The following is a 26,126-nucleotide window of genomic DNA, read 5'->3' as shown; positions in this document are numbered from 1 at the left end:
GGTCAGGACGTGACAGTACCAGTTTATATATACCGGAAGTACCAGTTTATATATACAGGAAGTACCAGTTTATATATACATGCAGTACCAGTTTATATATACAGGAAGTACCAGTTTATATATACAGGAAGTACCAGTTTATATATACAGGGAGTACCAGTTTATATATACAGGAAGTACCAGTTTATATATACAGGAAGTACCAGTTTATATATACAGGGAGTACCAGTTTATATATACACGACTGAACAGTAGTCAAGGTGCAACAAAACTAGGGCCTGTAGGACCTACCTTGTTGACAGTGTTGTTGAAAAGGAAGAGCATCACTTTATTATATACAGACTTCTCTCCATCTTAGCTACTACTGCATCAATATGTTTTGACCATGACAGTTTACAATTTAGGGTTACTCCAAGCAGTTTAGTCATCTCAACTTGCTCAATTTCCACATTATTTATTACAAGATTTAGTTCAGGTTTAGGGTTTAGTGAGTGTTTTATTCCAAATACAATGCTATTAGTTTTAGAAATATTTAGGGCTAACATTCCTTGCCACCCACTCTGAAACTAACTGCAGCTCTTTGTTGTGTGTTGCAGTCATTTCAGTCATCATTGTAGTAGCTGACGTGTATAGCGTTGAGTCATGCGCATACGTAGACATTCTGGCTTTACTCAAAGTCAGTGGCATGTCATTAGTAAAAATTGAAAAAAGCAAAGGGCCTAAACAGCTACCCTGGGGAATTCCTGATTCTATCTGGATTATGTTTGAGAGGTTTCCATTAAAGAACACCCTCTGTGTTCTGTTAGACAAGTAACTCTTTATCCACATAGCAGGGGGTGTAAAGCCATAACACAGCAGCAGACTATGATCGATAATGTCAAAAGCTGCAATGAAGTCTAACAAGATGTGATGTGAGCCATACCCAGCCTTTCAAAGAATTTCATAGCTACAGATGTGAGTGCTATGGGGCGGTAGTTATTTGGACAGGTTACCTTCGTGTTCTTAGGCACAGGGACTATGGTGGTTTGCTTGAAACATGTAGGTATTACAGACTGGGTCAGAGAGAGGTTAAAAATGTCACTGAATAAACTTGCCAGCTAGTCAGCGCATGCTCTGAGTAAGCGTCCTGGTAATCCGGATGTTAACCTGTTTAAAGGTGAAACTCACATCGGCTACATTTTCTGCCTGTGTGTGTGTGTCTATCAGTATGTCTGTTTGTATGAGTGTGTGTGTGTGTGTGATTATGTGTGTATGCTTGCAAGCCTGTATGTATGAGCATGTGTGCGTACAGTGCATTCGGAAAGTATTCAGACCCCTTCACTTTTTCCACATTTTGTGACATTACAGCTTTATTCCTCATCAATCGACACACAACACTCTATAACGACCCCAAAAAAATGTTTTTTAGAAATGTTTGCAAATGTATTAAAAAAAGTTTTATATCACATTTACATAAGTATTCAGACCCTTTACTCAGTACTTTGTTGAAGCACCTTTGGCAGCGATTACAGCCTTGAGTCTTCTTGTGTATGATTCTACAAGCTTGGCACACCTGTATTTGGGGAGTTTCTCCCATTCTTCTCTGCAGATCCTCTCAAGCTCTGTTAGGTTGGATAGGGAGTGTCGCTGCACAGCTATTTTCAGGTCTCTCCAGAGATGTTAGATCGGGTTCAAGTCCGGGCTCTGACTGGGCCACTCAGGGACATTCAGAGACTTGTCCCGAAGCCACTCCTTTGTTGTCTTGGCTGTGTGCTTAGGGTCATTGTCCTGTTGGAAAGTGAACCTTCGCCCCAGTCTGAGGTCCTGAGTGCTCTGGAGCAGGTTTTCATCAAGGATGTTTCTGTACTTTACTCCGTTAATCTTTGCCTCAATCCTGACTAGTCTCCCAGTCCCTGCCGCTGAAAAACATCTCCAGAGCATGATTCTGCCACCACCATGCTTCACCATAGGGATGGTGCCAGGTTTCCTTCAGACATGGCACTTGGCATTCAGGCCAAAGAGTTAAATCTTGGTTTCATCAGATCAGAGAATCTTGTTTCTCATGGTCTGAAAGTCCTTTAAGTGCCTTTTGGCAAATTTCAAGCGGGCTGTCGTGCCTTTTACTGAGGAGTGGCTTCCGTCTGGCCACTCTACCATAAAGGCCTGATTGGTGGAGTTCTGCAGAGATGGCTTTCTTTCTGAAAGGTTCTCCCATCTCCATAGAGGAACTCTGGAGCTCTGTCAGAGTGACCATCAGGTTCTTGGTCACCTCCCTGACCAAGGCCCTTCTTCCCCGATTGCTCAGTTTGGCCAGGCAGCCAGCTCTAGGAAGAGTCTTGGTGGTTCCAAACTTCTTCCATTTAAGATTGATGGAGGCCACTGTGTTCTTGGGGACGGACCTTCAATGCTGCAGAAATGTTTTGGTACCCTTCCCCAGATCTGTGCCTCGACACAATCCTGTCTCGGAGCTCTACGGACAATTCCTTCAACCTCATGGCTTGGTTTTTGCTCTGACATGCACTGCCAACTGTGGGACCTTATATAGACAGGTGTGTGCCTTTCCAAATTATGTCCAATCAATTAAATGTTCCACAGGTGGACTCCGATCAAGTTGTAGAAACATCTCAAGGATGAGCAATGGAAACAGGATGCACCTGAGCTCATTTTCCAGTCTCATGGCAAAGGGTCTGAAACACTTATGTAAATAAGTTATTTATATATTTTTTTTATACATTTGCAAACATTTTCGAACGTTTTCGCTTTATCATAACAGGGCATTGTGTGTAGATTTATGAGGGGGGAAAAATATTTGATCAATTTTAGAATAAGGCTGTAACATAACAAATTGTGGAAAAAGTGAAGGGTCCTGAATACTTTCTGAATACACTGTATATATGTGTGTGTGTGTGTGTGTGTGTGTGTATGCCTGTATGTATTAACATGAGTGTGTGTATTTAAATGAGCCTGTGTGTATGAGCATGACCATATTTGTGTGTATTGTGGTGTTGCTGTTCTGGCAGGCAGCTGGGCTGGGCCTCTCTCTCCTGTCCTCCTGCTCTGTTATTTACCCCGTCATGTTGTGACCCGCTGGCCCACAGGGCGGGGCCGGCCAATGTGACATCTGCCTGCTAGGGGAGCTCCCATATGGAGCATCAAACCTCCCTCCCTCCATCCCTCCCTGACCCGCTGGCCCATAGGGCGGGGCCAGCCAATGTGACATCTGCCTGTTTGCTCAGAGATGGCGAGGAAGGCTAAGGGAGTTCCCATATGGAGCCCCCCCCCGTCACATCGCTGTACTCTCCTGCTGCATCTTTTGTCCCTTTGTGTTGCCACTGTCTGGCCCATTCCTACACAGACCCTTTTGGGGATTGGGGGAGGGGTGTGTGTGTGTGTATTTGTGTGTGTGTGTTTGGTGTCTTTGGATGTGCGTGCGCTCATGAAGGAGTGTGTGTGCGCATGTGCGTGCACTCATGAAGGAGTGTGTGTGTGTGCATGTGCCTGCGCTCATGAAGGAGTGTGTGTGTGTGTGCTTCATGCAGAGAACAGAGCGTCTGGTCTGGGGTGCATCCATGCAACAGGCTGCAGCAGGGCAGGGCCATGACATCAAACACCCCTCTTCCCTCTCTCCATCCCTCAAACCCAACCCCTCCGGGCCTCCTCCCCTGATCGCCCAGCCTATGAAGGGGATACCGCAGCAGGCTGGAGGTTGGAGGGGGCTAGGGCCCGATGGTATGGCGCCCAGCCCAGGCAGTGTGGGGGGGCTGGTGGACTGGAGATGGTTGGAGAGAGCCTGATGCTATGGGGCTGTGGAGCTCTGGAGCTCCCTCCCAGGGAAGGGTCAAACCCCCCTCTCCCTACACATGTTCAGGGGTCTGTGGGGGTCTCTGTCTCCTGACCTGGCCCAGCTGGACACCCTGGATCTGTGTGTGTGTGTGTGTGTGTGTGTGTGTGTGTGTGTGTGTGTGTGTGTGTGTGTGTGTGTGTGTGTGTGTGTGTGTGTGTGTGTGTGTGTGCATGCGTACTTGGATGCATGAAATATGGGCACTCAGCTCAGCAACATCACAACATCAACACAGTTTGGAGTTTCTTCATGAGCTAGTCTCTCGTTTCAGACTGTGTTCCAAGACCTGGTGCCAGGATTAGGTATAACATGTATTAGACTGATGCTGGATGCCAGGATTAGGTATAACATGTATTAGACTGATGCTGGATGCCAGGATTAGGTATAACATGTATTAGACTGATGCTGGATGCCGGGATTAGGTATAACATGTATTAGACTGATGCTGGATGCCGGGATTAGGTATAACATGTATTAGACAGATGCTGGATGCCGGGATTAGGTATAACATGTATTAGACCAGATGCTGGATGCCAGGATTAGGTATAACATGTATTAGACCAATGCCGGATGCCAGGATTAGGTATAACATGTATTAGACAGATGCTGGATGCCGGGATTAGGTATAACATGTATTAGACTGATGCTGGATGCCAGGATTAGGTATAACATGTATTAGACAGATGCTGGATGCCAGGATTAGGTATTACATGTATTAGACAGATGCTGGATGCCAGGATTAGGTATAACATGTATTAGACTGATGCTGGAAGCCGGGATTAGGTATAACATGTATTAGACTGATGCTGGAAGCCAGGATTAGTTTTTTTTACAAATAACATAAAAGTATGACATTTTTCTGCATCCTTGTATCTAACTCTGCGATATAATTAACCAAAATCTACGCCCGCCTTTCCTGCGTTGCGTGACATTCGCAGCCTACCCCACCAATAATTATGCATGTATAATACAGCGAAACAGTGATTCTTTCTGTGTACTTAGTAAGCGTACACAATGACTGCTGCCCCACCACAACACATCAGCTTTAGGCAAGAGCCTACAAGCAAGATCTCAATGTAGGTTAACGAGCTCCGTAGAGTTTAAATGGACCGCTCGCTACAACACTGATGAATAATATGGACGATACTGTGTTGTAGTCTACTTCGTAAACTAATGCACACACTATTCAATTAAATGTGGATCGTCAGATAGTCATATTTTAGAATATTGTTATATGGTGGTATTATACATTTTGTATTGTAGATATGTAGTGGTGGAATAATGTTATATGATGTACTGTTTTATATTTTGTTTATTACTGTATGTAATGTAAGTGCCTTAATGTGTTTGGACCCTAGGAAGAGAAGCTGCTGCCTTGGCAATGGCTAATGGGGATCCCTAATAAATACAAATGGCTCCCGAGTGGTGCAGCGATCTAAGGCACTCAGCGTCACTACAGACCCCGGTTCGATTCCAGGCTGTATCACAGCCGGCCGTGATTGGGAGTCCCATAGGGCGGCACACAATTGGCCCAGCATTGTCCGGGTTAGGGTTTGGCCGGGGTAGGCTGTCATTGTAAATAAGAATTTGTTCTTGACTAGTTAACTAAAGGTTAAATAAAAAATACAAATCTTTTCATCTCAGTATATATTGCATGTACATATATAGCTATCATATAGAGTTTAAATAATAATGAATAATGTGGATGATATTTTGTACTGTGTAGTTTATGACTATGTCATAAACACTAGGTATTAAATACAGATTACAGTTATATTTACAGACAGATATAGCATACTACTAGGCTATCCATTGTGTTGGTATTTGTCTCACCATTCTTGCACTTCTTTATGTGTGTGTGTGTGTGTGTGTGTGTGTGTGTGTGTGTGTGTGTGTGTGTGTGTGTGTGTGTGTGTGTGTCACTATGCCTTAAATGTGTGTGTGTGTGTGTGTGTTGGAGAGTAATCACAGAATATAAAGAGCTAGTTGTACAGAGTGAAACTGGGTTTGAAGTGAGAGGGAGATGTTTTCTGTTTGGCTGGCCACACTGAATAGCCCTATTCACCAGGCCCTCTTACTGCAAGCTCCATTATCCCCATTGTCATCTCCCCTCAGTCCCCCTGGCCCCCCTCCCCCTTAACACTGCTGGGACAGGGTGAGGCCGGGGGGGGGGGGGGGATAGGAGGGGGGGCCCGAAGGAAAAGAGAGGGGAAGAGGGAGGGACAGAGAGGCTGAATGAGAGGAGTGGGGGAAGTGTGGAGAAGGAGAAGAATGAGGATCCAAAAGAGGATAGAGGGGGAAGAGGGGTAGGGGGGGTGGGGGTGAGAAGTAGCCTCCCCATCTCCTCTCTCCCTCCCCATCTCCTCTCTCCCTCCCCATCTCCTCGCTCCCTCCCCATCTCCTCTCTCCCTCCCCATCTCCTCTCTCCCTCCCCATCTCCACTCTCCCTCCCCATCTCCTCTCTTCCTCCCCATCTCCTCTCTCCCTCCCCATCTCCTCCCTCCTTCCCCATCTCCTCTCTCCCTCCCCATCTCCTCTCTCCCTCCCCATCTCCTCTCTCCCTCCCCATCTCCTCTCTCCCTCCCCATCTCCTCCATCCCTCCCCATCTTCTCCATCCCTCCCCATCTCCTCGCTCCCTCCCCATCTCCTCTCTCCCTCCCCATCTCCTCTCTCCCTCCCCATCTCCTCTCTCCCCTCCCCATCTCCTCTCTCCCTCCTTCCCCATCTCCTCTCCTCCCTCCTTCCCCATCTCCTCTCTCCCTCCTTCCCCATCTCCTCTCTCCCTCCCCATCTCCTCCCTCCTTCCCCATCTCCACTCTCCCTCCCCATCTCCTCTCTCCCTCCCCATCTCCTCCCTCCTTCCCCATCTCCACTCTCCCTCCCCATCTCCTCTCTCCCTCCCCATCCCTTCTCTCCCTCCCCATCTCCTCTCTCCCTCCCCATCCCTTCTCTCCCTCCCCATCTCCTCTCTCCCTCCCCATCTCCTCTCTCCCCTCCCCATCTCCACTCTCCCTCCCCATCTCCTCTCTCCCTCCCCATCTCCTCTCTCCCTCCCCATCTTCTCCATCCCTCCCCATCTCCTCTCTCCCTCCCCATCTCCTCTCTCCCTCCCCATCTCCTCTCTCCCTCCCCATCTCCTCTCTCCCTCCCCATCTCCTCTCTCCCTCCCCATCTCCTCCCTCCCTCCCCTTCTCCTCCCTCCCCATCTCCACCCTCTCCATCTCCTCCTCCCTCCCCATCTCCTCCTCCCCCCCCATCTCCACCCTCCCCATCTCCTCCTCCCCCCATCTCCACCATCCCCATCTCCTCCTCCCTCCCCTTCTCCTCCCTCCCCATCTCCACCCTCTCCATCTCCTCCACCCTCCCCATCTCCTCCTCCCCCCCATCTCCACCCTCCCCATCTCCTCCTCCCCATCTCCTCCTCCTCCCCATCTCCTCCTCCCCCCCATCTCCACCATCCCCATCTCCTCCCTCCCTCCCCTTCTCCTCCCTCCCCATCTCCACCCTCTCCATCTCCTCCTCCCTCCCCATCTCCTCCCTCCCTCCCTCCCCTTCTCCTCCCTCCCCATCTCCACCCTCTCCATCTCCTCCACCCTCCCCATCTCCTCCTCCCCCCCATCTCCACCCTCCCCATCTCCTCCTCCCCATCTCCTCCTCCTCCCCCCCATCTCCACCATCCCCATCTCCTCCCTCCCTCCCCTTCTCCTCCCTCCCCATCTCCACCCTCTCCATCTCCTCCTCCCTCCCCATCTCCTCCCTCCCTCCCTCTCCATATCCTCCCTCCCCATCTCCACCCTCTCCATCTCCTCCACCCTCCCCATCTCCTCCTCCCCCCCATCTCCACCCTCCCCATCTCCTCCTCCCCATCTCCTCCTCCTCCCCATCTCCTCCTCCCCTTCTCCTCCTCCTCCCCATCTCCTCCTTCCCCCCATCTCCACCCTCCCCATCTCCTCCTTCCCAATCTCCCTCGCCTAATGATTCCGCATTTATGTTTAGGCCAACTCATTTTCCTTCAACATGAAGGAGATCAACCCTTATATTCCCCAGTTGTTTTCTGTGATTGTTATATACGTGGACCTCTAAAGCATTTACGTGTGATAAAAGCCGTGTAAACATACAGTAAAATAAAATGTATTAGTTTGAATGCAAATCTAGTGTCCATGCTTTCACAGACGGTTTTACAGAGACCACTGAGAGCAATAAAGTCCTTCTGACTGTAAACTCTGCCCTCAGCCTGTGTTTCCCCCTGATAGACCCCAGACAACAATTCACAATGAAGTAAGTTAGGGTTTAAGAAGTGGCGCTGTAGCTGTTTTTTCTCAAGCAATATCCAGTGTCTCCCAGGCCGCCCTGCAGCTCTCGCAGTTCAATATTGTGTGTGCGTGCGCTTGTGTGGTGTGCGCTTGTGTGTGGGTGTGTGTGTGTGTGTGTTGTGTGTGTGTGTGTGTGTGTGTGTGTGTGTGTGTTGTGTGTGTGTCACTATGCCTTAAATGTGTGTGTGTGTGTGTGTGTTGGAGAGTAATCACAGAATATAAAGAGCTAGTTGTACAGAGTGAAACTGGGTTTGAAGTGAGAGGGAGATGTTTTTCTGTTTGGCTGGCCACACTGAATAGCCCTATTCACCAGTCCCTCTTACTGCAAGCTCCATTATCCCCATTGTCATCTCCCCTCAGTCCCCCTGGCCCCCCTCCCCCTTAACACTGCTGGGACAGGGTGAGGCCGGGGGGGGGGGGGGATAGGAGGGGGGGCCCGAAGGAAAAGAGAGGGGAAGAGGGAGGGACAGAGAGGCTGAATGAGAGGAGTGGGGGAAGTTGTGGAGAAGGAGAAGAATGAGGATCCAAAAGAGGATAGAGGGGGAAGAGGGGTAGGGGGGGTGGGGGTGAGAAGTAGCCTCCCCATCTCCTCTCTTCCCTCCCATCTCCTCTCTCCCTCTCCCATCTCCCTCGCTCCCCTCCCCATCTCCTCTCTCCCTCCCCATCTCCTCTCTCCCCTCCCCATCTCCACTCTCCCTCCCCATCTCCTCTCTTCCTCCCCATCTCCTCTCTCCCTCCCATCTCCTCCCTCCCTCCCCATCCCTCTCTCCCTCCCCATCTCCTCTCTCCCTCCCCATCTCCTCTCTCCCTCCCCATCTCCTCTCTCCCTCCCCATCTCCTCCATCCCTCCCCATCTCCTCCCTCCCTCCCCATCTCCTCCCTCCCCATCTCCTCTCTCCCTCCCCATCTCCTCCTCTCCCTCCCCATCTCCTCTCTCCCTCCCCATCTCCTCTCTCCCTCCTTCCCCATCTCCTCTCTCCCTCCTTCCCCATCTCCTCTCTCCCTCCTTCCCCATCTCCTCTCTCCCTCCCCATCTCCTCCCTCCTTCCCCATCTCCACTCTCCCTCCCCATCTCCTCTCTCCCTCCCCATCTCCTCCCTCCTTCCCCATCTCCACTCTCCCTCCCCATCTCCTCCTCTCCCTCCCCATCCCTTCTCTCCTCCCATCTCCTCTCTCTCCCTCCCCATCCTTCTCTCCCTCCCCATCTCCTCTCTCCACTCCCCATCTCCTCTCTCCCTCCCATCTCCACTCTCCCTCCCCATCTCCTCTCTCCTCCTCTCCCCTCCCCATCTCCTCTCTCCCTCCCCATCTTCTTCTCCATCCCTCCCCATCTCCTCTGCTCCCTTCCCCATCTCCTCTCTCCCTCCCCATCTCCTCTCTCCCTCCCCATCCTCCTCTCTCCCTCCCCATCTCCTCTCTCCTCCCATCTCCTCCCTCCCTCCCCTTCTCCTCCCTCCCCATCTCCACCCTCTCCATCTCCTCCTCCCTCCCCATCTCCTCTCCCCCCCATCTCCACCCTCCCCATCTCCTCTCCCCCCCCATCTCCACCATCCCCATCTCCTCCCTCCCTCCCCTTCTCCTCCCTCCCCATCTCCACCCTCTCCATCTCCTCCACCCTCCCCATCTCCTCTCCCCCCCATCTCCACCCTCCCCCATCTCCCTCCTCCCCATCTCCTCCTCCTCCTCCCCATCTCCTCCTCCCCCCATCTCCACCATCCCCATCTTCCTCCCTCCCTCCCCTCTCCCTCCCTCCCCATCTCCCCCTCTCCATCTCCTCCTCCCTCCCCATCTCCTCCCCTCCCTCCCTCCCCTTCTCCTCCCTCCCCATCTCCACCCTCTCCATCTCCTCCACCCTCCCCATCTCCTCCTCCCCCCCCATCTCCACCCTCCCCATCTCCTCCTCCCCATCTCCTCCTCCTCCCCCCCATCTCCACCATCCCCATCTCCTCCCCGCCCTCCCCTTCTCTCTCTCCTCCCTCCCCATCTCCACCCTCTCCATCTCCTCCTCCTCCCCCCATCTCCTCCCTCCCTCCCTCTCCATATCCTCCCTCCCCATCTCCACCCTCTCCAGCTACTCCCACCCTCCCCATCTCCTCCTCCCCCCCATCTCCACCCTCCCCCTCCTCCTCCCCATCTCCTCCTCCTCCCCATCTCCTCCTCCCCTTCTCCTCCTCCTCCCCATCTCCTCCTTCCCCCCATCTCCACCCTCCCCATCTCCTCCTTCCCAATCTCCCTCGCCTAATGATTCCGCATTTATGTTTAGGCCAACTCATTTTCCTTCAACATGAAGGAGATCAACCCTTATATTCCCCAGTTGTTTTCTGTGATTGTTATATACGTGGACCTCTAAAGCATTTACGTGTGATAAAAGCCGTGTAAACATACAGTAAAATAAAATGTATTAGTTTGAATGCAAATCTAGTGTCCATGCTTTCACAGACGGTTTTACAGAGACCACTGAGAGCAATAAAGTCCTTCTGACTGTAAACTCTGCCCTCAGCCTGTGTTTCCCCCTGATAGACCCCAGACACAATTCACAATGAAGTAAGTTAGGGTTTAAGAAGTGGCGCTGTAGCTGTTTTTTCTCAAGCAATATCCAGTGTCTCCCAGGCCGCCCTGCAGCTCTCGCAGTTCAAATATTGTGTGTGCGTGCGCTTGTGTGTGTGCGCTTGTGTGTGTGTGTGTGTGTGTGTGTGTGTGTGTGTGTGTGTGTGTGTGTGTGTGTGTGTGTGTGTGTGTGTGTGTGTGTGTGTGTGTGTGTGTGTGTTAAATCATCAGACCTGTCAGACATCCTCAACAGCACTATATGAAACTCAACAAGAAAGAACAACAGGACACAGTGGGGTAATGGGGCTGTATAGCCTATAATAGGACACAAAACCAGCACAGGCTAAATTATTTGCCATTGATTAGAGTACCCCACATCAGGGATATCTCTGAGGAGATGTGAGGGATGTGGCTTGCTGCTGGGACTGGGCAGACCATTGTGTTGTTCTTTCACAACTACTAGTGTCAAAGAGCGTGTTCACACGCAAGCACACACACACTCAGTTGAGATGTAGAGCTCTGAGAAAAGGGGAGGAGGGGAGGAGAAATGGGAGGGGAGGAGAAAAGGGGAGAGAGAATAAAAGAGGTCCGGTAGTTAGCCATATAATCAGATAGTTAGCCATATAATCAGATAGTTAGCCATATAATCAGATAGTTTGCCATATAATCAGATAGTTAGCCATATAATCAGATAGTTAGCCATATAATCAGGTAGTTAGTTTGCCATATAATCAGATAGTTAGTTAGCCATATAATCAGATAGTTAGCCATATAATCAGATAGTTAGCCATATAATCAGGTAGTTAGTTTGCCATATCATCTGGTAGTTAGTTTGCCATATAATCAGATAGTTAGTCATATAATCAGATAGTTAGCCATATAATCAGGTAGTTAGTTTGCCATATAATCAGATAGTTAGCCATATAATCAGGTAGTTAGTTTGCCATATAATCAGATAGTTAGCCATATAATCAGGTAGTTAGTTTGCCATATAATCAGATAGTTAGTTAGCCATATCATCTGGTAGTTAGTTTGCCATATAATCAGATAGTTAGTCATATAATCAGGTAGTTAGTTAGCCATATAATCTGGTAGTTAGTCATATAATCAGGTAGTTAGTTAGCCATATAATCTGGTAGTTAGTTTGCCATATAATCTCGTAGTTAGTTAGCCATATAATCTGGTAGTTAGTTAGCCATATAATCTGATAGTTCGTTAGCCATGTAATTTGTTACTTTGTAAACCATATAATCTGGTAGTTAGTTAGCCATATAATCTGGTAGTTAGGAGAAATGGGAGAGGGAAGGAGAAAAGGGGAGAGAGAATGAGAGGTAAAGCATTTGGTAGTTAGCCATATAATCAGGTAGTTCGTAAATCATATAATCAGGTAGTTAGTTAGCCATATAATCTGGTAGTTAGTTAGCCATATAATCAGGTAGTTCGTTAGCCGTGTAATCTGATAGTTAGTTAGTCATATAATCAAGTAGTGAGATGGCCATATAATTTGGTAGTTAGCCATATTATCTGGTAGTTCGTAAGTCATATAATCAGGTAGTTAGATGGCCATATAATCGAGCTAGCCATATAATATGGTAGTTAGTTAGCCATACAATCTGGTAGTTAGTTAGCCATATAATCAGGTAGTTAGATAGCCATACAATCTGGTAGTTAGCCATACAATCTGGTAGTTAGCCATACAATCTGGTAGTTAGCCATATAATCTGGTAGTTAGCCATATAATCTGGTAGTTAGTTAGGAGAAAATGGGAGAGGGGAGGAGAAAAGCGGTGAGAGAATGAGTGGTAAAGCATCTGGTAGTTAATTAGCCATATAATCTGGTAGTTAATTAGCCATATAATTTGGAACTTTGTTAGCCATATAATCTGGTAGTTAGGAGAAATGGGAGAGGGAAGGAGAAAAGGGGAGAGAGAATGAGAGGTAAAGAATCTCGTAGTTAGTTATTCATATAAACTGATAGTTAGTCATAAAATAAGGTAGTTTGTTAGCCATATAATCTGGTAGTTAGTTAGCCATATAATTAGGTAGTTAGATGGCCGTATAATCTGGTAGTTAGCCATATTATCTGGTAGTTAGCCATATAATATGGTAGTTAGTTAGCCATATAATCCGGTAGTTAGCTCTACTAGCAGCAGCTGAGTAAAAAGCTTTGATGAGAGAATTGTCTCTTTCTGTGGTCTAGCATAATGACGTCTCCAGGCTCTCTCTTTCTTCCCTTATCTTTTCTGTTTCCCTCTTTCTTTTTCTCCCTCCCTCTATGTTTCCTGAAGCCACATTTATTGAAGTTGGGGACTTTAATAAAGGAAATCTGAGGAAAATGCTACCAAGGTTTTATCAACACATCTCCCGTGCTTCTTGCTCATTGAGCACTCTTGACCATTACCACTCCCCCTTCCGGAACTGCTACAAGACCCTCCTCCGCCCTCCCTTCAGCAAATCAGATCAGGCCTCCATTTTGCTCCTCCCCTCCTATAGGCAGAAACCTAAACAGGAAGTACCTGTGGTAAGGAATGTTCAACGTTGGTCTGACCAATCGGAATCTATGCTTCAAGATTGTTTTGATAACGCAGACTGGGAAATGTTCCGGGCTGCTTCTGAGAATAGTATTGACGTATACACTGACTCTGTGACTGAGTTCATCGGGAAGTGCATAGAGGATGTTATTCCCACTGTAAGGATTAGAATTTATCTAAACCAAAAGCCGTTGATAGATGACAGCATTCACGCACAACTGAAAGCGCGAACCACCGCATTTAACGACGGCAAGGTGACTGGGAACATGGACGTGTACAAACAGACCAGCTACGCCCTCTGTAAGGCAATCAAACAGGCAAAATGACAGTACAGGGACAAAGTGGAGTTGCAATTCAACTGCTCAGACACGAGACGCATGTGGCAGGGACTCCAGATAATCACAGATTATAAAGGGAAAACCAGCCACGTCGCAGACACCGACGCGTCGCTTCTAGACAAGCTAAACCTTCTTCACCTGCTTCGTGGAAAACACAGAGCCGCCGACGCGGGCCACTTCCGCTTACAAGGACTGTGAGCTCTCGTTCTCCGTGGCCGATGTGAGAAAGACATTTAAGTCCACGCAAGGCTGCCGGCCCAGACGGCATCCCAAGCTGCGTCCTCAGAGCATGTGTAGAGCAGCTGGCTGGAGTGTTTACGGACATATTCAATCTCTCCCTATCCCAGTCTGTTGTCCCCACTTGCTTCAAGATGTCCACCATTGTTCCTGTACCCAAGAAAGAAAAGGTAGTGCTTTGAGAAGCTAGTTAAAGGATCATGTCACTTCCACCTTACCCGATACCCTAGACCAACTACAATTTGCATACCGCCCCAACAGATCCACGGAAGATGCAATCACACTTGCACTGCACACTACCCTATCCCATCTGGACAAGAGGAATACCTATGTAAGAATGCTGTTCATTGACTATAGCTCAGCATTCAACACCATAGTACCCTCCAAGCTCATCACTAAGCTCGGGGCACTGGGTGTGAACCCTGCTCTGTGCAACTGGGTCCTGAACTTCCTGACGGGCCGACCCCCAGGTGGAGAAGGTAGGCAGCAACACCTCCGTCATGCTGATCCTCAACATGGGGGCCCCACAAGTCTGCGTGCTCAGCCCCCTCCTGTACTCCTTGTTCACCCTTGACGGGGTCGCCACGCCAACTCCAACACCATCATCAAGTTTGCGGATGACACAACAGTGCTCAACCTGATTACCATCAATGATGAATCGGCTTAGAGGGAGGAGGTGAGGGCCCTGGCGGAGTGGTGCCAGGACAACAACTTCTCCTTCAACGTCAGCAAGACAAAGGTGCTGATTGTGGTTTACAGGAAACGGAGGGCCGAGCACGCCCCCATTCACATCGATGGGGCTGAAGTGGAGCGGGTCGAGAGTTTCGAGTTCCTCGGTGTCCACATCACTAAGGACCTATCATGGTCCAAACGCACCAACACAGCTGTGAATAGTCGTCTACTATTTGACTGCAGTTTCCTTCCAGTTCCCAGACGCATCAAATCAAACTTTGTCACATGCGCCGAATACAATAGGTGTAGACCTTATCGTGAAATGTTTACTTACGAGCCCTTAACCAACAATGCAGTTCAAGAAAGAGTTAAAGAAAATATTTACCAAATAAACTAAAGTAAAAAATAATTAAAAGTAACAATAAAATAACAATAACGAGGCTATATACAGGGGGTACCGGTACCGAGTCACTGTACAGGTTAGTTGAGATAATTTATACATGTAGGTGTAAGGGTGCGTGCTGGTGGCAGGGAAGTCAGGCGCAGGAGAATGAACTTGGTATAAAATGGAGCAGTTTAATAAGTGCTCAAAACTCCGAAAACCAAAATATACAAAATAAAATGAGTGGGTACAAAACCCGTCTCACACCAGAACATATCTTCCACAATGCTTACAAACAAACAATCACCGACATGGACAATGAGGGGGAACAGAGGGTTAAATACACAACATGTAATGAATGGGATTGGAACCAGGTGTGATACAAGACAAGACAAAACCAAAGGAAAATGAAAAGAGGATCAGCGATGGCTAGAAGGTCGGCGACTTCGACCGCCGCCCGAACAAGGAGAGGGACCAACTTCGGCGGAAGTCGTGACAGTAGGTAGGGGTAAAGTGACTATACATAGATAATAAACAGCGAGTAGCAGCAGTTTTAAAAACAAATAGGGGGGGGGGTCAATGAAATTAGTCCGGGTGGTAGCAGTCTTTTGGCTTGGGGGTAGAAGCTGTTAAGGAGCATTTTAGTCCTAAACTTGGCACTCCGGTACCGCTTACCGTGCGGTAGCAGAGAGAACAGTCTATGACTTGGGTCACTGCATTTAGAGTAGAGCTCCAACAAACCCAAACCTGCTGGACTTAACCAACAACACTTATGTGATTCACTCAGCTCAGACCGTCAGACTCTTAAGCCTCTGTGAGAAAGCAAGAGGTGCACTTTCTGCCAAAAGTGTTGAAGTCTCACAGTTTCATGTGTCTTTGCTTTCCGTTGGTCTCACTTGCCAAAGCTGATAGAAAACATCCTGAGGATTTTCATGGGAACTCTTGTTTTTTTGTTGTTGGTCAAACAGCAAATACTGTGAGCATGTCTGTCGGACAGTCACAGTTGACGTCTTTTTCTGCCACTTTGTGCGTGTGTGTGTGTGTGTGTGTGTGTGTGTGTGTGTGTGTGTGTGTGTGTGTGTGTGTGTGTGTGTGTGTGTGTGTGTGTGTGTGTGTGTGTGTGTGTGTGTGTGTGTGTGTGTGTGTGTGTGTGTGAGTCTCTCATTAGTAACAGTCTGCTGTAACAGAAAAGGATATTGCACTTCCTTTTCATTTGAAAGACTATACTGAAACAGTGTTAAAAAAAATAGGGCAAACTACAATTAAATAGCCAACTTCAATGCCAACTACACTGCAACTTCAACTACAATAGCTAACACTGAAAGATTGTTATAAAAGAGGCATATATCAGCACTGAGTGATTGTTTTCATTTCCTCACACATAAAGGGGGTCGGTGCATTAACTCCCAGTTGAAAAGGCTGCAGGTCTATGTTTGCTCACCATGTACACTGAACAAAAATATAAACGCAACATGTAAAGTGTTGGTTCCATGTTTCATGAGCTGAAATAAAAAGATCTCAGAAATGTTCCATATGCAAAAAAAAATATTATTTCTCTCAAATTTTGTGCACAAATTTGTTTACATCCTTTTTAGTGATTATTTCTCTTTTGCCAAGGTAATCCATTCGCCTGACAGGTGTGGCATATTAAGAAGCTGATTTAACAGCATGATCATTACACAGGTGCACCTTGTGCTAGGGACAATAAAAGGCCACTCTAAAATGTGCAGTTTTGTCACATAACTCAATGCCACAGATGTCTCAAGTTTTGAGGGAACGTGCAATTGTCATGTTGACTGCAGGAATGTCCACCAGAGCTGCCAGATAATTGAATGTTCATTTCTCTACCATAAGCCACCTCCAACGTTCTTTTATAGAATTTGGCAGTACATCCAACTGGCCTCACAGCCGCAGACCACGTACGTGTAAACCGTCATGTGGGCGAGCGATTTGCTGATGTCAATGTTGTGAACAGTGCCCCATTGTAGTGTTGGGGAATGGTATTGGCAGGCATAAGCTACGGACAACCAACACAATTGCATTTTATCGATTTTGAATGCACAGAAATACCGTGTCGAGATCCTGAGGCCCATTGTGAGACCCATTTATTTTAAGGTATCTGTGACCAACAGATGCATATCTGTATTCCCAGTCATGTGAAATCCATAGATTAATAATAATGATGAATTTATTTCAATTGACTGATTTCCTCATATGAACTGTAACTCAGTAAAATCTTTGACATTTTTACATGTTGCGTTTATATTTTTTGTTCAGTATATGTTTAGTATGTGTGCTCTATGTGAGTAGATCTCAGCAACATATTTTGTCAGTCTGGAAGACTTCTCTCTCTCACCGTCTCTGTGTGCGTGTGCATGTGTGTGTGTGTTCACGTGCACTGAATGCATGCTTGCGTGCGAAAATGAAACATTCTAAGGAAACTCACTGACTGATCACTTTTTGGTGAATATATCAGTGTCTGACTCTAAGAGGTAATGTGTATTGTATTTTATGTCTGTCTGAAAGTTAAACTGTATGGTCTACTGAGCCATGTGTACATGCTGCCATTTGTGTGAGAGTTGTCTGTGCTAAAGTCCCTAGCTGGCCCAGTGGTGTATTTGTTTGCCACCACTCTCTCCGTCCGACCAGGTGGTGTGCCCTTGTAGAGATGGTCCTTCCATGCTGTCAGTCCCCTTTTCCTCTCCGGATATTCCCAGCATTCTACGGCCAGCGGAACGCAGCGCAGAGAGCAGCCGGGAACTCTGGGAACCAGGAGCAGGAAGCTAGCACCGATCCAGTCGTTCCTTGGTTGGGCCGAGCAGAGCAGCGCTAGACGGGGAGGAGCGATTGGGGAGACGGCTGTCACTGTAACTGGAGCAACATCGCCCTCTGCTGGTTACTCATACACCGGTCATCAGATCCCACCATAATACACTGTATTACATTACAAGAAATACAGTATATTGTATATTTTATATCTTTGGTAAACTCTTGGCTGAACAATAACTTTCCCTAATATATACCTTTATATTACATATATGAATGGGTGTATCATATACATTCAGTTGGTGGCGGTTAACCAAACATATTGTAACGACCCTGGGTTTATAAGCGCGGATATCGACTCTGCCGCTCGAGCGTGCTTTTGCGGCACAGTCTATAGCGCGCCGGACTTCGGGCTTGAAGGTCGAGGGTTCGAAACCTGCTGCCTGCTGTTTCATTACAATACTATAAACTCAACAGCACAAAGTCAGGATCAAGTTTACATAAGACATGATGCCAAGCAGGTTCATCCATAATTTTATTGTGCTCTATGGTAATGTATGATATCTATAGTGTGTTACTGTTGATCAACATATTGATCTGATCTGTGCTGGACGTTCTGTGTTCTCATCTCCTTTAGTTTGTTTTGAGGAACTCCCCTTCTCCTGTAATACAAAGGCACATTCACATCAGATAAGCAGACTAAAACCAGATAAATAATGCCATTTTTGTGGTCACAAAAAATATGTTGAAAAACGTAATTTCACAATCAGTACAACTTGACCATGTAATCCCAAGAGATATCAGAATGACATGGCAGTGTTGCCCTAGGCCTAGGGAAACAACCTTGTTACAACAGACAATATGTGTGTGTCTCTTACCTGGATCCTTCATCACCCCACAGTACTCCTCACACTCCCTCTTGGAGTAGAACTTGTTACTGTTGACCTGGCAATAGTCCTTTTTATAATCCAGACAGAGACCAGAGTTTGAGTGGAAGACCCAGATCTTGGGCTGTCCAGTGCAGGGCCGAGCATCCACGGGCAGTCTACAGGCAGCTGTAGAGAGACACACTCACCAGACAGGAGGAAAGACACGAGGGACAATCTTGTCTCACACGTAGTCTATGGGCATGAACATCATATTGGTTCTTGAAGTGGGTTGAGCATTGTCACATCATCAACTAGGTTAGAAGTCAAGCCTGTGTCTCCTACGCACCACAAGACTGTATAAGCCCACTGAGCTAAAGTGAAGGCATTAGTTCCTGTGGAGCTAACGCAAGTCTCAAGCTCTTAGACAAGATCACCCGTCACACGAGTGTGGTTCACCAACAGAAAAAGCAGCACCACTGTTACACTCTATCCACTCACCCTCATTACGACAGCTCTGGAGACACTCCCTCTCAGTCACAAAGTTGTTCTGGTTGCCCATGCAGCCTCCGTAGGTGAACAGCTGACAGGCCATACTGCTGGAGTTGTAGAAGTAGCGCTGCACCGTCCCGAAACAGGGACCTGCGTCCGGCTCGGCGTTACAGGACTCTGAAGAGAGATGTGTAGCAGTGCATTGTGTGTTTTAGCCATAGACATACAGTTGGGTCTGAAATGATTGACACCCTTGATAAAGATTAGCAATAATGACTCTATAAAATAAATCATTCATACTGAGCTATATTGTATGCTACAATTTTTGGGAAATTATATTATTTTATACATAATACAATTGCTCAGAGAAAGAGATTTAGTAATAATAAGTAATAATTATTTTCTCAAAAAGGTAGAGGTCAAAATTATTGACACCCCTTTCAATACCTCACCTTGAGAGGATAATGGCACCCAACACTGGTGTGCGTGGCCAAATAACTATTTTTTCATGTCATCTGACCAAGCACTGGTTTCAATCCAAGTGCCAACGCTGCTTGACAAACTCCAGGCGTTTACATTTGTTGGATGACATGAAAATATAGGTCTTTGGCCAATCACACCAGTGGTGGGTTTGGCGTCGAAGTGAGAACGCATGAGCTGAAAATAACTCCATACCTACTAAAGAAATATGGTGGTGGATATGAGATGTTAAGGGGCAATTTTGCTTCCACTGGTCCTTGGACCCTTGTTTATTTAATTTATTATTATATTATTATAATTATATTATCCTCCGAAACACAACCAAGCCACACTGCTTCTTATCACAATGCCCACTTAACCCGGAAGCCAGCCGCACCAATGTGTCGGAGGAAACACCGTACACCTGGTGACCGAGTCAGCGTGCACTGCGCCCGACCCGTCACAGGAGTTGTTAGAGCGCGACGGGACAAGGACATCCCTGCCGGCCAAACCCTCCCCTAACCCGGACGACGCTGGGCCAATTGTGTGCCGCCCCATGGGTCTCCCTATCGCGGCCTGCTGCAACAGAGCCTGGACTGGAACCCATAATCTCTAGTGGCACAGATTGCACTACGATGCAGTGCTTTAGACCACTGCGCCACTCGGGAGGCCCGTTGGACCCTTGTTAAGGTCAACGGCATCATGAACTTTACCCAGTACCCAAGAATGTTTTCCCAAAACCTGCTTGCCTCTGCCAGGAGGTTGAAACTTGGCCTCAAGTGGATCTTCCACAAGACAATAACCCCAAGCACACATCAAAATCTACAGAGAAATGGTTAACCCTATCAGTCCCGAAACCCCATCAAAAATCTGCTTTTTATTTATCTGACTTTCTTTTATTCTGAATGTCCAGACCTATTTAGCCTCACAATGAAGTGTTTTATAATTTCCCTTTCAGGATACCAGGGCTACAAGTAGAACATACATTTGACATAAACAGTTTGATCAATGAATTTTCTTGACAAATGTTTAAAAAAGTCTGGCAAAGCAGAAACCCGATAAAAATAAATTTATATGAATGTTGTAAGTACAGAAATGGTTTGCTCAGTGGGAAATGAATATCCAACTAGTCAGTGACAATTGTGTGGAGTTAAGAGTTTGTGACAGCAACTTTGTGACCTTATAACAGTATTATAGACACTATGTCCTGGGATTTACTATGGTCTATGTAGAAGAACCCCTTACAGTATTATAGACACTATGTCCTGGGATTTACTATGATCTATGTAGAAGAAACCCTTACAGTATTATAGACACTATGTCCTGGGATTTACTATGGTCTATGTAGAAGAACCCTTACAGTATTATAGACACTATGTCCTGGGATTTACTATGATCTATGTAGAAGAAACCCTTACAGTATTATAGACACTATGTCCTGGGATTTACTATGGTCTACTATGTAGAAGAAACCCTTACAGTATTATAGACACTATGTCCTGGGATTTACTATGGTCTATGTAGAAGAACCCTTACAGTATTATAGACACTATGACCTGGGATTTACTATGGTCTATGTAGAATAACCCCTTACAGTATTATAGACACTATGTCCTGGGATTTACTATGGTCTATGTAGAAGAACCCTTACAGTATTATAGACACTATGTCCTGGGATTTACTATGATCTATGTAGAATAACCCTTTACAGTATTATAGACACTATGTCCTGGGATTTACTAGGATCTATGTAGAAGAACCGCTTACAGTATTATAGACACTATGTCCTGGGATTTACTATGGTCTATGTAGAAGAACCCTTTACAGTATTATAGACACTATGTCCTGGGATTTACTATGGTCTATGTAGAAGAACCCTTTACAGTATTATAGACACTATGTCCTGGGATTTACTATGGTCTATGTAGAAGAACCCTTTACAGTATTATAGACACTATGTCCTGGGATTTACTATGATCTATGTAGAAGAACCCTTACAGTATTATAGACACTATGTCCTGGGTTTTACTATGGTCTATGTAGAAGAACCCTTTACAGTATTATAGACACTATGTCCTGGGATTTACTATGATCTATGTAGAAGAACCCTTACAGTATTATAGACACTATGTCCTGGGATTTACTATGATCTATGTAGAATAACCCCTTACAGTATTATAGACACTATGTCCTGGGATTTACTATGATCTATGTAGAATAACCCCTTACAGTATTATAGACACTATGTCCTGGGATTTACTATGATCTATGTAGAAGAACCTTTACAGTATTATAGACACTATGTCCTGGGATTTACTATGGTCTATGTAGAATAACCCCTTACAGTATTATAGACACTATGACCTGGGATTTACTATGGTCTATGTAGAATAATCCCTTACAGTATTATAGACACTATGTCCTGGGATTTACTATGGTCTATGTAGAAGAACCCTTACAGTATTATAGACACTATGTCCTAGGATTTACTATTGTCTTCTATGTAGAAGAACCCTTTACAGTATTATAGACACTATGTCCTGGGATTTACTATGATCTATGTAGAAGAATCCCTTACAGTATTATAGACACTATGTCCTGGGATTTACTATGGTCTACTATGTAGAAGAACCCTTTACAGTATTATAGACACTATGTCCTAGGATTTACTATGATCTATGTAGAATAACCCCTTACAGTCTAACGACTCTTGTGTAGATTGTGAGGTCATAGAGCAAACATGTTACACCTGCGTGTTCATGAGACTTTTGTAGCTGAAAACATTCCGATTCTACAGACGTTTTGGTAAAAAGACCAAAAGCCCTTCGGGATCCGTCCTTAACAGGGGCTGTAGCTCAGCCCCTGTTAATCCCACAGACTAGTGGCTGGTATCTACGAGTGCAGAAGAAATAGATTCATTGAATGGTATAAATGATTCTGTATGGAGGATTGGTCTAAGACCCCTCCCAATGTGGTCTCCAACTCATAAACCACTTTAGAAAAAGGCTCATTGCTGTTATCCTCACAAGGTATTGAAAGGTATTCAAAACAGGAGTGTCAATAATTTTGACCCCCTACCTTGTTAAACAAAATCTATTTTTCTGAGCAATTGTATTAGCATAAATACAATGATTTCCCAATTTATTTGAGCATATGATAAAGCTCAGTATTTTGAATTATTTATTTTATACAGTCAATTTTGCTCGTCATTATCAACAGTGGGAATAATTTTGGACTCCACTGTACACTGTAATTACATATAATATACATGAGTGTAACTCAGCTTCAGTTCTCCAGTATCCCTAACAGTACACACTTCTATTGTAGCCCTGGACAGACACACCTGATTCAACCTGTATGACGTTAATTAGCTATGTTTGTCTGGAGCTACACACAAAATGTGTTCTAGCAGCTTCCAGCCATTCAATGACTAGACCCACACAGAGCTGATGCTGAAACGTACCTTCAATGTAGAGGTCAAGGGCCTAGCAGGCCCACCATGCACTCTCACCTTCACTCCTGAACATCATGATTCCGGCACCAGAACCCTCCTCAGCGGGCAACTCAGGGAGGACTATGTTCCTCTTGGCTCTCTGGGGACAGACAGACAGGTGAGTACTCAGCAGGGTTGGGGTAAATTCCATTTTAATTCCAAACAATTCAGGAAGTATACTGAAATTCCAATTCCAATTATCTTCAATGCTTTTCATTTAGGAAAATGTTGATTTACTTTCTGTAATGCCTTTAACCAAAGCCGATTTCCAATATAATCCCAGACTCTGACATGGAGTACAACCTCAACATTGAATAATTGAATACAGGAAGTACCGGTGCTGTGATCTCAGGCTGAGGCTCTGCTGCTACAGGCTCTGTTCCTGGTACACACTCCCCTGTGGACAGAGACAGGAGTTCAAAGGTCAAACAATGTCCAGACACATAGTGGATGTCACTGGAGTGTGTGTGCATGCGTACGTGCGCATGTGGCTGTGTGCTTGCTGCCTGGTGTATGTGAGTATTTGTGCATGTGTGTGCAGGGGCGGACTGGCCATCTGGCATTTCTGGCAAATGCCAGATGGACTGGTCCATATTTAGCCCAGTGGGCCTGTTTAACTTTGTTTTTTTTTGTGCAAAATTATAAATATTCGGCTAATAATGGGGGCCTGAAGGAAAATGCCAAGGCCGATATCTGGTCCCAGTCCGCCCCTGTGTGTGTACCTCTACCTTTGTTCTGTTTGATGATGATTGTGTCGTCAGCCATGCCCTGCTCCCTCACCAGCCTCCTGAAGTCATCCAGGATAGTGGGCGGCAGTTCCATGGTGCGACCTGAAGGAGGCAGCATTTTAATTGACTTCTACTGCTTAACATATAATAACACTATAGCTGTTTCTGAGTGGCCTGGTCTCAGATCAGATCTTCTGCTGCTGAATATAACAACACTATAGCTGTGTCTGAGAGGCCTGGTCTCAGATCTGTTTGTGGACCTGCCAACTCCTATAGTCATTATCAAATTTGTGCTGCTCTATAGTCAAATCAATTGGTTGATTGATTGACTGTATAGCCAAATCCTATGGTTGTTGTCGTGACAATCATAATTACAACCAAAGGAGTTGGCAAGACAGCACAAACAGATCTGGTACCAGGCTACTGTCTCAGTGGTGTGAAGTGAAATAAATGACACTGGAGTGACACTCACTGTATAGCTTGGCAGACTTTGTCTTCTCGCCTCCTGTTTTTTGTTTACTCAACATGACGATGGCGTACTCATCATAGTTAGTGTCAACCACATAGGCATCAACATCAGCCCCCCACTCTGCATGAAGGAAACATAGACTTATATGGTAGGAGAGTGCGAGCATAAATATAGTACACAATGCCCATTACCTCTCACCGTTGACCTCTCATCGATTACAAAAATACACAGACTGTGTATGGAAACATTATTAGCTGTCACATCCTTGCTTCCTCCGTTACTAGCCATCCTTGTTTCCTTAATTCCTCTCAAAGCACATTGTAAGAGAGGATCCGAGGTCCCTCCCTTGAACATTCTCCTCCAATTAGCTTTGAGAGGACTTAAGAAAACAAGGACGGGGAAAGTAAAGTTTTCAGACATGGTTGAGGAGAGGAAGGGACAAACAGACTTACTGGCGATGTGGTAGGTTAATCTTCCAGGTGTGGCGGTCAGCTCGTAATCACCAGAGATCTGCTCACATGTCCCGTGCCTGCACATGCACATTCGCACGCACGAGCGCACACACGCACGCACACACGCAAGCACACAGCATATATTGAATTAAAGGTCAAAGCAGCCGTTTTAATCTCAGTATCTGCTTAACAATTAAGTACCTTACTGTTTTTAATTAAAATCTAAAAAACTATTCCTCGAACAAAAATTAGGTAGGACTGTCTGGGAGTGGTCTGAGTGAGGGGCCTAATTGGAGGGATATGTACCTGAAAACTAGCTGTTATTGGCAGAGATTTGGAACTCTTTGTAATTGGTCTAATAACTTATACTGCCTGGTGATGTCACCAGGCAAGCCAAAACTCCACCCATGCAAAACCTGCTGATTAGAATGTCCTGTGTAATTGCATTTTTTAAAACCAACAACTATGTAATAACACAGATTTTTTACAAAAGAATCTCGCTTTTACAGTGTTAGTTTCAAACAGAAGTTTGACTGCATTGGGTCTTTAAGCTATGGTGAATCCAGTTCCATTATTAGGTACAGTTCAGAGACACGAATATCAATGTGTGTGTGTGTGCGTGCGTGTGCGTGTGCGTGTGCGTGTGTGTGTGTATGTGTGTAACGTCACTTTTTCATGCTCCTTGTCATGCTGACTTTGTCTTCGGTGCCGCTGGCCTGCAGCTCCAGGGTTCCGATGGCTGCATCTCCCTTGTGGCGCTGCATCCAGGGGCAGGTGGACGCTATCGCAATATCATGCCACTTCCCCAAGAACTGACCAATAGAGAGACAGATGGAAAGGTTTTAACAACCTGTAATACTGTACTGGGAACAGCATTTAGACATATGAGGTGTATAAACTTACAAGCGGATAGAAACTAAAATCACAAAATCTGCATAGCTTGACAACTCAACTGAATCAGTCTGTTGGCCATCAAGTAACATTACGAAGAATTTTCAAACCAATTACTCTACTGATTATGGCTAATAGATCAGATAAAGCCAGAGACAGATCCATGGCTAGGATCCATGGTGTGAGAAACAGAAGACACTGACCTTAGTTAGGTCGAAGTTCTCCTGTATGGGGAAGAGAGGTTCGGGAAGCACGGGCACTCCATGGATGAGGCAAACGAGGCTCAAGAGGAGCGTGAGTACGACAACCTGCTGCATTCTGTCTTTCTGTCTCTGATACCAACCTCTGACTGAGGCTTACCCTGAGCTCTTGGAACTGCTGGGAGAGCTAATCTCTCCACCCCTCCAACCTTTACCCCTCCACCCCTCCAACCCTCTACCTCAACCCCCTCCACTGGATTAGGCTAGTAATCCAATGGCCAATGACCATGTGTGTTTACCCCTTCCTGTACCCGCTCAAACTACAGCAGAAAACAAACCACAAACAGAGCAAAGTTCTCCTTATCTCTCTGTTTGTCACTGTAACATTGGACTTCTAAGTGGAATTTAATAGGAAAAAATACATACAATTTAAGCACAACCGAGCAGTAGCATGCATAGCTAAAACAATT

At 46.1% G+C, this 26,126-nt stretch overlaps 1 protein-coding gene across 2 annotated transcripts; it reads right to left on the bottom strand.

Annotated features, from left to right (window-relative positions):
• Positions 1-18,124: 18,124 nt before the first annotated feature.
• LOC115149424 (protein AMBP) lies at positions 18,125-25,835 on the bottom strand. 2 transcript variants are annotated; one of them, XM_029692270.1, is made up of 10 exons: positions 25,660-25,835; positions 25,235-25,377; positions 24,566-24,642; positions 24,117-24,233; positions 23,645-23,746; positions 23,252-23,313; positions 22,935-23,016; positions 18,974-19,141; positions 18,491-18,661; positions 18,125-18,273 (listed from the first exon to the last, which is right to left on the bottom strand). In XM_029692270.1, exons 1-10 carry the CDS (start codon positions 25,771-25,773, stop codon positions 18,191-18,193), a joined length of 1,119 nt encoding a protein of 372 aa, XP_029548130.1. In that variant the 5' UTR covers positions 25,774-25,835; the 3' UTR covers positions 18,125-18,190. The 2 variants fall into 2 exon arrangements, with proteins under 2 accessions (XP_029548130.1, XP_029548129.1); XM_029692269.1 differs by having other exon boundaries at positions 18,125-18,268; positions 18,485-18,661; positions 25,660-25,833.
• Positions 25,836-26,126: the final 291 nt, after the last annotated feature.

Source organism: Salmo trutta, chromosome 15, assembly GCF_901001165.1.
Source record: "Salmo trutta chromosome 15, fSalTru1.1, whole genome shotgun sequence".
In the NCBI taxonomy this organism is placed as follows: domain Eukaryota; kingdom Metazoa; phylum Chordata; class Actinopteri; order Salmoniformes; family Salmonidae; genus Salmo; species Salmo trutta.
Note: the sequence above shows the minus strand (reverse complement) of the source record. Positions and strands in the feature narration are given on the sequence as shown.